Source organism: Ranitomeya variabilis, chromosome 2 (assembly GCF_051348905.1).
Source record: "Ranitomeya variabilis isolate aRanVar5 chromosome 2, aRanVar5.hap1, whole genome shotgun sequence".
In the NCBI taxonomy this organism is placed as follows: domain Eukaryota; kingdom Metazoa; phylum Chordata; class Amphibia; order Anura; family Dendrobatidae; genus Ranitomeya; species Ranitomeya variabilis.
This window is the reverse complement of record NC_135233.1, coordinates 276,527,970-276,541,753: the sequence shown is the minus strand read 5'-3', so window position 1 is coordinate 276,541,753 and position 13,784 is coordinate 276,527,970. Positions and strand designations below refer to the sequence as shown.

General features: G+C 43.7%; 1 protein-coding gene across 1 annotated transcript in view; it reads left to right on the top strand.

Moving 5' to 3' along the window:
• Positions 1-13,784, top strand: part of SLC7A3 (solute carrier family 7 member 3) — a 36,701-nt gene that overhangs the window by 13,933 nt on the left and 8,984 nt on the right. Inside the window, exons 2-6 of the mRNA XM_077284981.1 lie at positions 392-777; positions 7,935-8,093; positions 10,124-10,289; positions 10,487-10,605; positions 11,716-11,938. Coding sequence (XP_077141096.1) covers positions 408-777; positions 7,935-8,093; positions 10,124-10,289; positions 10,487-10,605; positions 11,716-11,938 — 1,037 coding nt within the window. The 5' untranslated portion in view covers positions 392-407. The remainder of the gene's footprint in view (positions 1-391; positions 778-7,934; positions 8,094-10,123; positions 10,290-10,486; positions 10,606-11,715; positions 11,939-13,784) is intronic.

Sequence of the window (13,784 nt, the reverse complement as noted above, 5' to 3'; positions counted from 1 at the left end):
GCCCTTCTGTCACTACATCGTGGTACCTTGTCTTAGTTGGCGGATCTGCTTTAAGGGAGAACTTTTCATCTTCCTTGATGGATTTATAAAAGTAAAAATGTAACTTTTCAATTTCCTCGTTCTTAAAATCTGGCCCCATTCTTCAGATTTTATTCTTTATTTTCATTTTTTTTATTCTTTACCGCTCATTGTCTAGGGGATTGTCTGTCTAGGAGCAATTTGCCGAATATGCCCTGTGCTTACAAGCTCTTTGGTGCAAAGCTTGTAAGTGCAGCATTGAGAATGGCTGAGATCACCGGAGCATGCAGCTTTCTCCTGATCCTGTCCAGTCTGTGTTGCTGTACTTCCAGTTTCAGACCATTTTGACATTTTTTTTTTTTTTCTTTTAAAGGTATTACATTAACAAGATGACTTGTGGCGGACTGACGACGATTGGCAAGAAATTGATCCGTCGGAGAGTCATAGACCTGAACAATGAAGAATCCTGCTTTGCCCGCTGCCTGACCACATTGGATCTTATTGCACTCGGAGTTGGTAGCACACTTGGAGCTGGTGTTTATGTCCTAGCCGGTGAAGTTGCGAAAGAGAAAGCCGGGCCGTCAATTGTCCTCTGCTTTCTTGCTGCCGCGCTTTCTTCAGTGCTAGCTGGTCTGTGCTATGCAGAGTTTGGTGCCAGGGTACCCAAGACTGGCTCTGCCTACCTGTACAGCTACGTCACTGTTGGAGAGATCTGGGCATTCACAACTGGGTGGAATTTAATACTTTCATATGTTTTGGGTAAGTTTTTTTTGTTTGTTTTTTTGATATATATATATATTATATGTGTGTGTATGTATATCAGAGGCGTAGCTAGGGTTTCAACTTAGGGGGGGCGAAACATCTGAGTGGGCCCCTAACCAGCTAACCCTGATTACAGCTACAGTTGCACACTCTAATTGTGAATATAGGAACCTCAGAATATGACCGCACTTTTATTGAAAAGAAATCTATATACAAAAACGAACATTGACTTTACCGCCATATTGTGACCATATGCAATTTGATGGCCACAATACTCTGAGTGCCCCTATAACAAGGATGCTTAAGTGCCCACTTAACATTTAATAATGTCCCCTAAGTTCCCCCATGTACTGCTCCATTATACACAGTATGGTGAGCTTAAAGCTTCCCTATACACAGTCTAAGACCCCCACAGCTCCCCTATACACAGTATGATGGACCCGCAGTTCCCATATACACAGTATGATGGACTCACAGCTCCCTTATACACAGTATGATGGACCCGCAGCTCCCTTATACACAGTATGATGGACCCACAGCTCCCTTATATACAGTATGATGGACCCGCAGCTCCCTTATACACAGTATGATGAGCCCACAGCTCCCTTATACACAGTATGATGGGCCCGCAGCTCCCTTATACACAGTATGATGGACTCACAGCTCCCTTATACACAGTATGATGGACCCGCAGCTCCCGTATACACAGTATGATGGACCCACAGCTCCCTTATATACAGTATGATGGACCCGCAGCTCCCTTATATACAGTATGATGAGCCTGCAGCTCCCGTATACACAGTATGATGGACCCGCAGCTCCCTTATACACAGTATGATGGACTCACAGCTCCCGTATACACAGTATGAACCCAATGCTCCCCTATACACAGTATGATTGGCCTGCAGCTCCCATATACAAAGTATGATGGACTCACAGCTCCCGTATAGACAGTATGATGGGCCCGCAGCTCCCTTATACACAGTATGATGGGCCCGCAGCTCCCTTATACACAGTATGATGGGCCCGCAGCTCCCTTATACACAGTATGATGGGCCCGCAACTCCCGTATACACAGTATGATGGGCCCGCAGCTCCCGTATACACAGTATGATGGGCCCGCAGCTCCCGTATACACAGTATGATGGGCCCGCAGCTCCCGTATACACAGTATGATGGGCCCGCAGCTCCCGTATACACAGTATGATGGACCCGCAGCTCCCTTATACACAGTGTGATGGGCCCACAGCTCCTTTATACACAGTGTGATGGGCCCACAGCTCCCTTATACACAGTGTGATGGACCCGCAGCTCCCTTATACACAGTATGATTGGCCCGCAGCTCCCATATACACAGTATGATGGACTCACAGCTCCCTGTCATGATTTGGATGCCCCGGTCATTTACTCATCCTCCGGCATATTCACTATTTTGTGGCACTGCTGCTCAAACTTGTGAGCGCAGCTTCTGACTGGCCAGAAGTTAGAAGCTATGTCACAAGTGCTCAATGTAAGACTATGAGGCTATGTGCACTTGTTGCGGATTCGTGTGCGGAATTACTGCGGATTTCCTGTGCTTTTTGTGCAGATTTCACCTGCGTTTTACCACCTGAGGAATACTATACAGGAGCAGGTGTAAAACGCTGCGGAATCCGCAAAAATAATTGACATGCTGCGGAAAATACAATGCAGCGTTTCCATGCGGTATTATGGGCACTGTGGATTTGGTTTTCCATAGGTTTACGTGGTACTGTAAACCAGATGGAAAACTGCTGCGAATCGGCAGCGGCTAATCAGCAACGTGTGCTCATAGCCTGAGAGTGAGAAAGAGGCCAGAACGAGGCTCCCACAGACTCACACTGATTAGTGACCTTTGCGCTGCTCCATGAAACACTGGAGCCGCGGACAGGTCACAAACTGCAGGAGACGGAGCCGAGCGGAGACTAAAACAGAGGAAAACGCCAGAAGGTGAGTATCAGGCAGGGGGCAGGGGATGGGGATTTTCAGCACCGCTCCAGTAATGAAATAAAAAATAATGCTGGAGTGGTGCTGTAAATGTGCTGCAGCTCTTAGTTACTGTATGCGGCTCCTTATACTAATACTCATAAAAGACCGTGGTTGTATCAAAAGCCCCCTACCACCCTTATCTCCAGCCTCCCCCCATCTCCAGCCTCCCCAGACAGCAAATATTACATGATGGAGTACATATAATATCTGAACAAAACATTATAATATTCAGCCCCCAGTGACCTGTCTCCCCTCCCCCACTTCAGCCCCAATACCCCCATCATCTCACATCCACCCCCTCAGTGCCCTGTCCCACCTCCCACCTTCAAACAACACCCAAATGGTCTCAGTGCATTCACCCCCCAGTACCCTGTCTCCCCTCCTCCACAATACCCCCATGGTCTCACAGAGTACCCTGTTCCCCCTCACTCACTTTCAGCCCCCACAATACCCCAACGATCTCACAGTGACATACCTGAATTTAATAAACCTAATAAGTTCCATCCCCAGCACTTAGGGTACCGTCACACATTGAAATTTTCATCGCTGCGACGGCACGATTCGTGACGTCGCAGCGTCGTATAATCATCGCTCCAGCGTCGTAGACTGCGGTCACACGTTGCAATCACGGCGCTGGAGCGATGCCGAGGTCCCCGGGTAACCAGGGTAAACATCGGGTAACTAAGCGCAGGGCCGCGCTTAGTAACCCGATGTTTACCCTGGTTACCAGCGTAAACGTAAAAAAACAAACAGTACATACTCACCCGTCGGTGTCCTTCAGGTCCCTTGCCGTCTGCTTCCTGCTCTGAGTGCAGCCGTACAGCGAGAGCAGAGCGCAGCACCGCTGTGATCTGCTCTCACTTTCCGGCCGGCACTCAGAGCAGGAAGCAGACGGCAAGGGACCTGAAGGACACCGACGGGTGAGTATGTACGGTTTGTTTTTTTACGTTTACGCTTGTAACCAGGGTAAACATCGGGTTACTAAGCGCGGCCCTGCGCTTAGTTACCCGATGTTTACCCTGGTTACAAGCGAAGACATCGCTGGATCGCTGTCACACACAACGATCCAGCGATGTCAGCGGGTGATCAAGCGACGAAAGAAAGTTCCAAACGATCTGCTACGACGTACGATTCTCAGCAGGGTGTCTGATCGCAGTAGCGTGTCAGACACAGCGATATCGTAACGATATCGCTAGAACGTCACGAATCGTAACGTCGTAGCGATGGAAATTTCAATGTGTGACGGTACCCTTACTGAAAAAGGTTGCACTGCAGGCAGGACCAGGAAGTGTGAGTGTAATGCAAGGTGGGCACTAGGACCCAGCGTGCCTGAGCCAATCCCAGCGTGCACAGAGCGAAGAAAACTGCAGCCAGGAAAAGCTTCATGATCAGGTCAGACGGGCGAAACCATTCACTGCAGGAGGGAGACTGCAGCCGGCCACTGTGCTAGCAGCGTGCAGAGTCTCCGTCAGACGGGAGCAGACAATATACTGCTCTGCTCCTATGCGGTGTTCTGCCTCGTCACAGAAGTGGCCCTGCCCTGGCTCCCGGTGGGCCCCTTCATGTGACAGGGCCCGGGGCGATGGCCCCCTCTGCCCCCCCAGTAGCTACGCTACTGACGTGTGTGTGTGTGTGTGTGTGTGTGTGTATATATATATATATATATATATATATATATATATATATATATATATATATATATATATATATATATATATATATATATATATATATATATATATAATTTTATTTTATTTTTATACTATCAAGCTTTAGTTCATTTTGTTCCTAACATCTACTTCCTACCTGTACTTCCTACCTGCAGTTTTATGGTTTTACTAATTATGCTGACACCAGTGTTAACGATTTATTCATTTTTATTTTTATTTTACAGTCCATTATTTACCTCAATTATGGGAAAAAGGGTGTATCTCTATTGGGGATGTAGAGGAATTTGAATAACGCCCTGGGATCTGAGTGATTAGCTATTATAAGTGTCATATTTTGAGCATAGAAAGAGGGGAGACCCCAAGCGTAATAGGGTCTTATCTGGTGAAGAAATTGGTCTAGGTCGGAGGTATAGGAATTGCTCACCTGTTTAGGGCTTGTTTAACCCAAAACTGAGGAATGGAGGTATAGCTGCTGCAGTACCCTCAGGTCGAGAGATCCCTCCATGTAGGACAAGTGGCAGAGGATAGGAGTAAGCAGTGTGCGCTGCTGTGCTAGATACAAGACATCTGGAGGACACAATGAGGGGTGAGACCATACGGTTTGTTCTCAACATGTTTTTGAAGCTGACTTCTTAATCAGGAGAACATTAGATATTGGGGTTCTCCTGAGGATGATGGTTCAACTTCAGAATGCGTCTAATCCCTCCATCACATCTTTCTAATTTCTTGAATCTAGCACAGCACCGCAGACTACTACTCCTATCCTCCTACCAATTGTTCTACTCTAAGTGTAGGTGTATAGGATCATTCAGATTCTTGTTTTTGGGCCCAGAAGCCTAAAAATCTGATTTTCATTTTATTGAACTAGTGGAATAAATAAATCATTTGTCTTATCGTGCAGGTTATTACATATGTGGCTATAGCAATTATGTGTAATAATTTTTTATTATTTTTTTACGTAATTATAATTTTGTAACTTTTATTTTTTTTTATTTTGAACAGTTTATTCACTTTTTGTTGATTCCTTGACTTATGATCACCTAAATAATGTGCTGCAGTTATACACTGTTAGAAATAAGCAAATTGGTACTTGGACTCCTGGTCCAGTGGCCACTTGAGTAGGCCCAGCGCCATGTCAATCGTGCGCCATGCTAAAACAATAATGTTGCCCTGGGCCTACAAAGCCAGAGGCACCAGGGATGGTGGCAGGTACGTGGTGACTCCTGGCTAACAGCCATGGACTATTGTGGCCGCTGGGCTTAGGGTCCTGTGAATCGATTCCCTCATTTCTATATACTGTGTAATAAACCTGTTGGTGTGACACACGTGGTCGTTAAGGTCCTGTGGGGAAATTGGCCGATTCCCAGAACACGTACACATTACTAGTATTGCTTATAATTGTGTATCTACAAAAATGGGTATTCTTTATGAAAGGTGCCCATGTTTTAAGATGCCTCCATTTTTGGATCTAGCGTAACACCTCACCGGGTTTCCAGTATCGGCCTCATCAGTGCAGTGTATGAAGGGGCCTGGCTGGTGGCTCATATTAATAAGCCAGTCCCCACTGTCGCAGCTAATGCACGGACAGTGAAGAGGGCTCACTGAAATGGGCCAGTCAGCTGGCCACCTTCGCTATGGATAATGCTGTTCACCACTGGGACGGCGGCCTCCTGCAACCAGGCGTCATCTTGTATCTGTGATGTTCTGAGTGAACACCATATGCCTCCTGAAGAACTCATGCCATGGGAGGGAAACGCGTTAAGGCTGACACCGGTTGAGCAGAGATAAAGCTGATCAAGCATGTTTAAGCTAAGTATATTTTATAGCTGCCAGATTGTTTTTTATTATCCAGGCATAGTGCAATAGAGTAGTGATCTGTAGGAGCTATGAACAAGGAGCGTTTTTTTTGACTGGCATATCAATACTCTATTATTCACTTGCTCTGCTTAAGGGCTTTGATGCTCTCACCACTGTTTATATTTGTTTTGCACACATATATATATATATACACACACTATGCTGTTTCGGCTGAGGTAATGCCAATCTAGCATTTTTAGGACAAATGGTATCTTGAATTGATCTACTGCTGATTTGTTTGGGCACAGTGCAATAGAGCCGTAATCTACCTAAACTGCTATGGTAAAAAGCAGTGAGCGAATATAATGTTTTGTTTGGGCACAGTGCAATAGAAGTACAATCTATGTAGACTGCCATAGCAAAAATAACTGACAAAAAGATTTTTTTTTAAATTTTCTCTAACAAAATAAGTCGTAATGCATCAGTAACGACTGCTAAAAAAATTAAAAAAAATTTTGGCACAACTTATTGGCAGTATAAACCGTGCCTATAATGGTCAAATATGAGATAGGTAGGCTCTAGTCGATAGCCCAGAAGGCCACTCATTGCATACTGATTCTCCATTCCCTTTTTTCCCCCTTAATTGCCTTTTTGCTTTTTATTTGTTGACAATAAGTAAGGGGTAGTTTGTAGGGAAATCAAGGGTAAGGCTTCGTTGAGCGGGGGCGCCACTTGCTTGCCGTGGTAGGGTGCCAACCTCCGCAGTCAGGAAGGGACATGTTATATAGGGACTGTGTAGGCTTCACCCCCCTTTTCCACTGAAATATTGACCAGAGTTTTTGTTTGTTGTTTGACTGTATAATGGTGGCATTGCTTCAAGAAAATGTCTTCGAACCCCCTGGCTCTGTCTCTAAGGATTTTGTTGTGTGTATCCTAGTATTCCACAAAGGAGTTATGTTTATTGGATTGTGATATTAGTGTATATACACTTGTGGTTGTACTATTCTAGGGACTATAGGGCGAGCCGCCATTGAGTGGGGTGCCAACCTCCGCTATTAGGAAGGGTCCCGCTAGGGCTAATTAGGGTTACACAGGTTTAACCATCGCCTATGCTGTCACACCTTATACGGATTAGCAGTATTTCTATAGTTTTCCTTTGGTTTTTCTTACACTTTGTGGTTTGGGGATTAATTCCTCTTTTTAAAAAAAAAAAAAAAAAAAAAAAAAAGACTTAATAATAAAGGATATTTTTTAGAGGTATTAGTTTTTTTCAAATGAGTCGGCGGCCACGTGTGCGGACACCTGTGGGGTGGCGATGATGCTGTGGGGGATTTCTCAGGTAAGTAATGATTCTTGCCTCACATTTTATTATTTAAGAGTACTTCCTTTAGCCTAATTTACCAATGGGGAAAATCCACTTTTAAGTAACTGGGAATGTTCTGCTTGGTTAAAATATGCCTCAAAGAACACATTGAGTCATGGCAGAAAAATCCTGTGCTGCAGCTTTTCCCCCTCCCGGAGCTTCGGCTTCACACAGAGGCCTTTGTCCTTCCTAGGCGTCTGGCTCCTGAGGAAGTCTCTGGGGCAGCACGCTATGGGCGAGGGGTCATTGTCCACCCCTTGTGTCTTGTAAAGAAGAAACCGTAGTAATTTTGCCCCCTCTCTCTTGCCCTGACTCAGGTACCGCCAGCGTAGCCAGAGCGTGGAGCTCTACTTTCGATGATATCATCGGCAATCACATTAAGAATTTCTTCATATCGAGAATAAACATTAAAGTGGAAAATGTGTTGTCAGAATACCCGGATTTCTTTGCGCTTTTACTCGTGATCTTGCTAACAGGTAGGTATATGTTTTTTTAATGGGGGATAAATGGCTTACAATCTATTTAATATGTCCATAATTGATGGAAATCTACTGTTTTTCCTGAGCGGAGTCACTTGTCCACAGGCTTAAAGAAGAACCATACTATATTCATTATCTCGTTAAATTACACCTTAGGCATATTTGGGTAATATAAACTGTACTTCACGGACACCATTTTCCTATGCACCGCCCATTACCTCTGCAATGATGGCCTGCCTATTAGTGACGAGCGAATGTGCCCTCATAAGGTGTTATCTGAGCATGCTCGGGTGCTAACCAAGTGTTAGACAGCTTCAATACATGCAGGAATTGTCTAACAAACAGGCAATCCCTGCATAGGTTGCACCGTTGAACAGCCACAAGACATGCAGCCTTTATTTATCAAGCGCGCTGAAGTCACTATTAGGACCCGAGCATGCTCAGATAACACCTTATCCCAGCACATTCGCTCATCATTACTGGCTATGTCTCACAAGCATTTTAGACAGACTTAAACGATTGTCTTATTGACAGATGAATAGGGAGTAGGGTGATAACTGCCCGATCACTGAGGTGCCATAATTAAACTCTTATCAAGTAATAAACAAAGGATCTCCGTTGTAGAGACCAATGGGGGGGGGGGGGGGAGCGGAGCTCTGTGCAGATATTGAATAAGCCAAATTGTTTCTGCTTCTTCAGCAAAAGTTAATGAGGACTAATGACCTCATTAGGCTAATGACAGCTATTTCTGTGTGCTAGTTTTTGGTCCAACCGTGTTTATGACAAGACTGAAACTCACAAATTGAAGATTGGGTGTGTAATTGGTGCTGTCTAATTAAAAAAAAAAAAAATACAAACAAAAGGACATTCCTTTGAAGAGTTGGATATTACGGTACTTTTGTGCCTGAACAAATGTGTGTTGTTTTTTTTAACTAAATAAGTTACAAAATTCCTAATTTTAACGTTTGAATGAAGACTTCCAATTATCAGGACACATCCTATGTAATTTTTTTTTTATTATTGAATTTCTCGTTTGTCCTTTTTGTTTTTCTCTCCTGATGCTGGCCATCAAATCACAGTTCTGTGGTATACACCCAGTTGGTGTAAGGTGAAAGTGTGAATTATTACTGGGGGGGGGGGGGGGAATACCTTTGCAACGGGGGGGATATATAAAAAAAAAAATACTGTTGAAGAATCTATAAAGCGGCCTCAACTGAAGGAGTTTTTTGTTAAAAAGAAAAAATGCAGTGAAATGTCCTCTTCAATGAGCGTTGGAGGGTAATGACTTGGTATGGATGGGGCTGTAATTCTTAGCCCATAAAGCAAAGTTGACCCCAACTTCTTTAAAAAAAAAAACAAAACCCCAAAACTGAAATCCTGAAGTCCTTTTGAATAACTCGAGTGCAAGTACAGGGAGAGGATGCAAACTCTTTGGAGATGTTCTTGGTGGGATTTAAACCCAGGACCCCAGCGCTGCAGAGTGTTGGGGTGCTAATCACTTGTGTTTAGTGTTGGTGCTGCCCATCATTACAATATGAAGACTACAGCTGATCAGAGATCGGCCTATATTCTTTTTGCATGTTTGCTAGGTACTTTTTCATAGTTGCCAATGAGAATCGTGAATATCTTCGCAGGATGTTTAAAGGGACTGTTGGCACAGAATTAACAAACCAAGTACAGGCGCTTGGTGGCTCATGGTGGGGCCACTTGCTTGGTTTCCCTTTGTCTCCACCCTTCCGCCATTGATTGACAGCTCTGGCATTATTGTTAGACAAGGGTGGAGATAAATAGAAAATAAGCAGGTGGGAAGGTGCGCCTAGTTGTTTGGCCCCCTGTGATGCACCGAGCGCCTGTGCACAGAATATCTGTTCAAGCCCCTTAAGTCTTGACTGGTCAGATCTGAGCACTTGTCAATGGTAGATGTTGTAGATCGAAGTTATTATTATTTATTTTTTTTTCTCTTACTGGACTTTATTTCAGATTACTTTCAATGTGTCACATATATATATTGTTTTGTTTTTTTTCAGTGTTGTTGGCTGTTGGTGTAAGCGAGTCTGCATGGGTTAACAAGATCTTCACAGCGATCAATCTCCTGGTGTTGGCCTTTGTAATCCTGTCGGGCTTCCTGAAGGGTGATGTCAAAAACTGGAGTCTTGCTCAGGAAGATTATGATAATGTTAACGTATCGAAAGGGTAAGTGTGTTTCCGTTGGCGGCTGAATGTCAGTTTTACATGAAAACCGGATTATTGCCAAGTGGCCTGTGTTTCCTTTCTGAAGTCTTCTGCATTATGAGTGTTTTGCAGGACTGGAGCTTTAGCAGCCCTTTTAAATAACAGATCAGTGATGCTGTGAAGCCTTTTCTTAAACATTACTTGCTTTTTTTTTACAGCACAGAAGTCGGTTCCTTTGGTTCTGGAGGTTTTGTTCCTTTTGGTTTTAGCGGAGTTGCGTCTGGAGCTGCAGCGTGCTTTTATGCATTTGTAGGATTTGACTGCATTGCCACCACAGGTAAGGAACTGGATGCTGGTTGTACTAGATAATGGTGAATTGGTGATTGGCCATGTACATTATCCCTTCATTCTCTCTAGTTTTGCCCCCTCTCCTTCCGTTGATACTTTAAGTTTTAGGTTATGTTCACGCGTTGCGTTTTTTTTTTTTTTGGTCACTACACTTTATCAACATGCACAAGAGACAATAAGAAGGCAGCAAATCCTGCTTTTTGAAAGCAGCATCTTTATTGACGAGAGTTGGTTTTGCGTCCAGGGGGAAAAACGCAACGTGTGAACATAGCCTTATTAGAAAGGGAAAGCCTTTTACTTCCTTTTGGATCAAAAGCTCTGTCATATGCATGGTTTGGAAATCTAGTTGGGTAATGAAAATCATTACCTAGTTTTGTACATTTTGTAGGACTCCTAAAAATTTGCATTTTGTTTTAGAGAAAAAATACATGGATTTGCTAATACCTGATGGAAATGGATTTTAAACAACGTATTTACCTGCTAGAAAAAGGACAACATGAATGTTATTCTTTATAATGTACCTGGCCGCTTTCTGGCAAATGGAAAGTTGCATTTCCCAAGAAATATTTCTGAATGTTTCTTTAGATGTGCCTTTCCTCTTGTATTCTTCCCTGAAACGTATGAATAAATTGAGTATGTCACTACACTAGCTGACACTGCCTTGACAATGTCACATTGTGTCCATATGCTATCGACTGACAAGGGCAGAGGTACTGTCACATTGTGAATGCATTCAGACATCATCAGGAGGATCAGGAAAGGCTCCAGAATGTAAAGAGACTGCAGGCATTTACTAGTGGAAAGGTGATGAGCGAGGAGTTATCCGAGCATGCTCGTGTCCTAACTGAGTATTTTCTGTGTGCTCGGAAAAAACACAAATGCCTGACTTGCTGTGGCTGTTCAACAGCCGTAACCCATGCAGGGATTGTCTGACAAATGGGCAATTCCTACATGTGTTGCAGCTGTTGACCAGCCGCAAGACATGCAGCCATTTTTTTTGTCGAGCACGCTGACAATACTCTATTAGGACACGAGCACTGTTTATTATTCATCACCGTATTGCAATATAGCCTTGTTGTAAAATGTTGTTTCATTCCAGGTGAAGAAGCGAAAAACCCCAAGCGTTCTATCCCAATCGGTATCATTGTTTCACTCCTAATCTGCTTTGTGGCATACTTCGGAGTATCTGCCGCACTGACACTCATGATGCCATACTACTTACTGAATGAAGGAAGTCCCATCCCGGGAGCGTTTGGGCACGTACAATGGGAGCCTGCTCGTTACGTCGTATCTGTGGGGTCTCTATGTGCCCTCTCAACAAGGTAAAGTGTTTTTTTTTTTTTTAAGGTGAAAAAAAAAAAAAATTCTAAAATTTCAGTCTTTTGGTTGCATACTTGTGTCCTATAGATTTCACGCCCTTAAACGCTAAATGGTGCACATGTACTTGATGTGGCAAATTATCCCATTAGGACTTACATGTGCATAATCTGGGTGATGTTGGTAATTCCAGATATATTTTATTTCCATCCCTAAGGAATTAAATATAAAGCTTTCTGTTGCCAAAAATGGCAGCCGTGAAAACTACAGCTTGCACCTGCACAAAAAGAAAACAAAACACAGCTTTGTCTACTACGAAGAAAATGTAAAAAACACTGTCCCTAGGTACATACAGTTTATTTAAAACATAAAGCAAAACAAGCTGAGCTTTACACCGACTCCCTGCCTCCAGCACGGAGTCTCCGCCGCTGCTTTTGGCGTCTCCTATTGGCTGCAGTGCTGACGTCACATAATTGGTGAAGTCTCTGATTGGCTAAAGCGCTGCAGACAATAACACCCCGGGAGTAGCGGCGGAGACTCAGCGATGGACTCCGGGACAATGAGTCATGCACAGACACTTGGGGACAGGGGTTTTCTGAAACCGTTAAAAGAACCCTTTAGAGGGGTAGTCCGAAGGCTAAAGAAATTTTCATCTAAATCTATCTAAATCTATTTAGTCACATAATAAAAATTAATTTTGCGTTTTCGTTTTTCACTTCCCTCCTTCCCAGAGCCATAACTTTTTTATTTTTCCGTCAATATGGTCATGTGAGGGCTTATTTTTTTGCGGGACGAGTTGTACTTTTGAACGACACCATTGGTTTTACCATGTCTTGTACTAGCAAACGGGAAAAAAATTCCAAGTGCGGTGAAATTGCAATCCCACACTTGTTTTTTTGTTTGGCTTTTTTTTTCTAGCTTCACTAAATGCTAAAAATAACCTGTCATTGTGATTCTCTAGGTCATTACGAGTTCATAAACACCTAACATGTCTAGGTTATTTTTTATCTAAGTGGTGAAAAAAAATTCAAAACTTTGCTTTAAAAAAAAAAAAAAGGGCCTTTTTCCAATACCCGTAGCGTCTCCATTTTTCGTGATCTGGGGTCGGGTGAGGGTTTATTTTTTGCGTGCCGAGCTGACTTTTTAATACTACCACTTTTGTGCAGATATGTTCTTTTGATCGCCCGTTACTGCATTTTAATGCAATGTCACGGCGACCAAAAAAACATAATTCAGGCGTTTCGAATTTTTTTCTCGCTACGCTGTTTGGCGATCAGGTTAATGCTTTTTTTTTAATTGATAGATCGGGCGATTCCTAACGCGGCGATACCAAATGTGTAGGTTTGATTTTTTTTTTTTTTATAATTTTATTTAGGATGGGGCGAAAGGGGGATGTTTTAAACTTTTATGTTTTTTTCATATTTTTAAAAACATTTTTTTTTACTTGTGCCATGCTTCAATAGCCTCCATGGGAGGCTAGAAGCTGGCACAACTCGATCGGCTCAGCTACATAGCAGCGATCATGAGATCGCTGCTATGTAGCTGAAATGCAGGCTTGCTATGAGCGCCGACCAGAGGGGGGCGCTCACAGCAGGCCGGCATCAGTAACCATAGAGGTCTCAAGGACCTCTATGGTTACTGTCCTGACACATCGCCGACCCCCGATCATGTGACGGGGGTCAGCAATGCCCTCATTTCCGGCCGCGCAGCCGGAAGCGGTAGTTAAATGCCGCTGTCAGCGTTTGACAGTGGCATTTAACAGGTTAATAGCGGCAGGTGAATCGCGATTCCACCTGCCGCTATTGCGTGCGCACATGTCAGCTGTACAAAACAGCTGACATGTCGCGACTT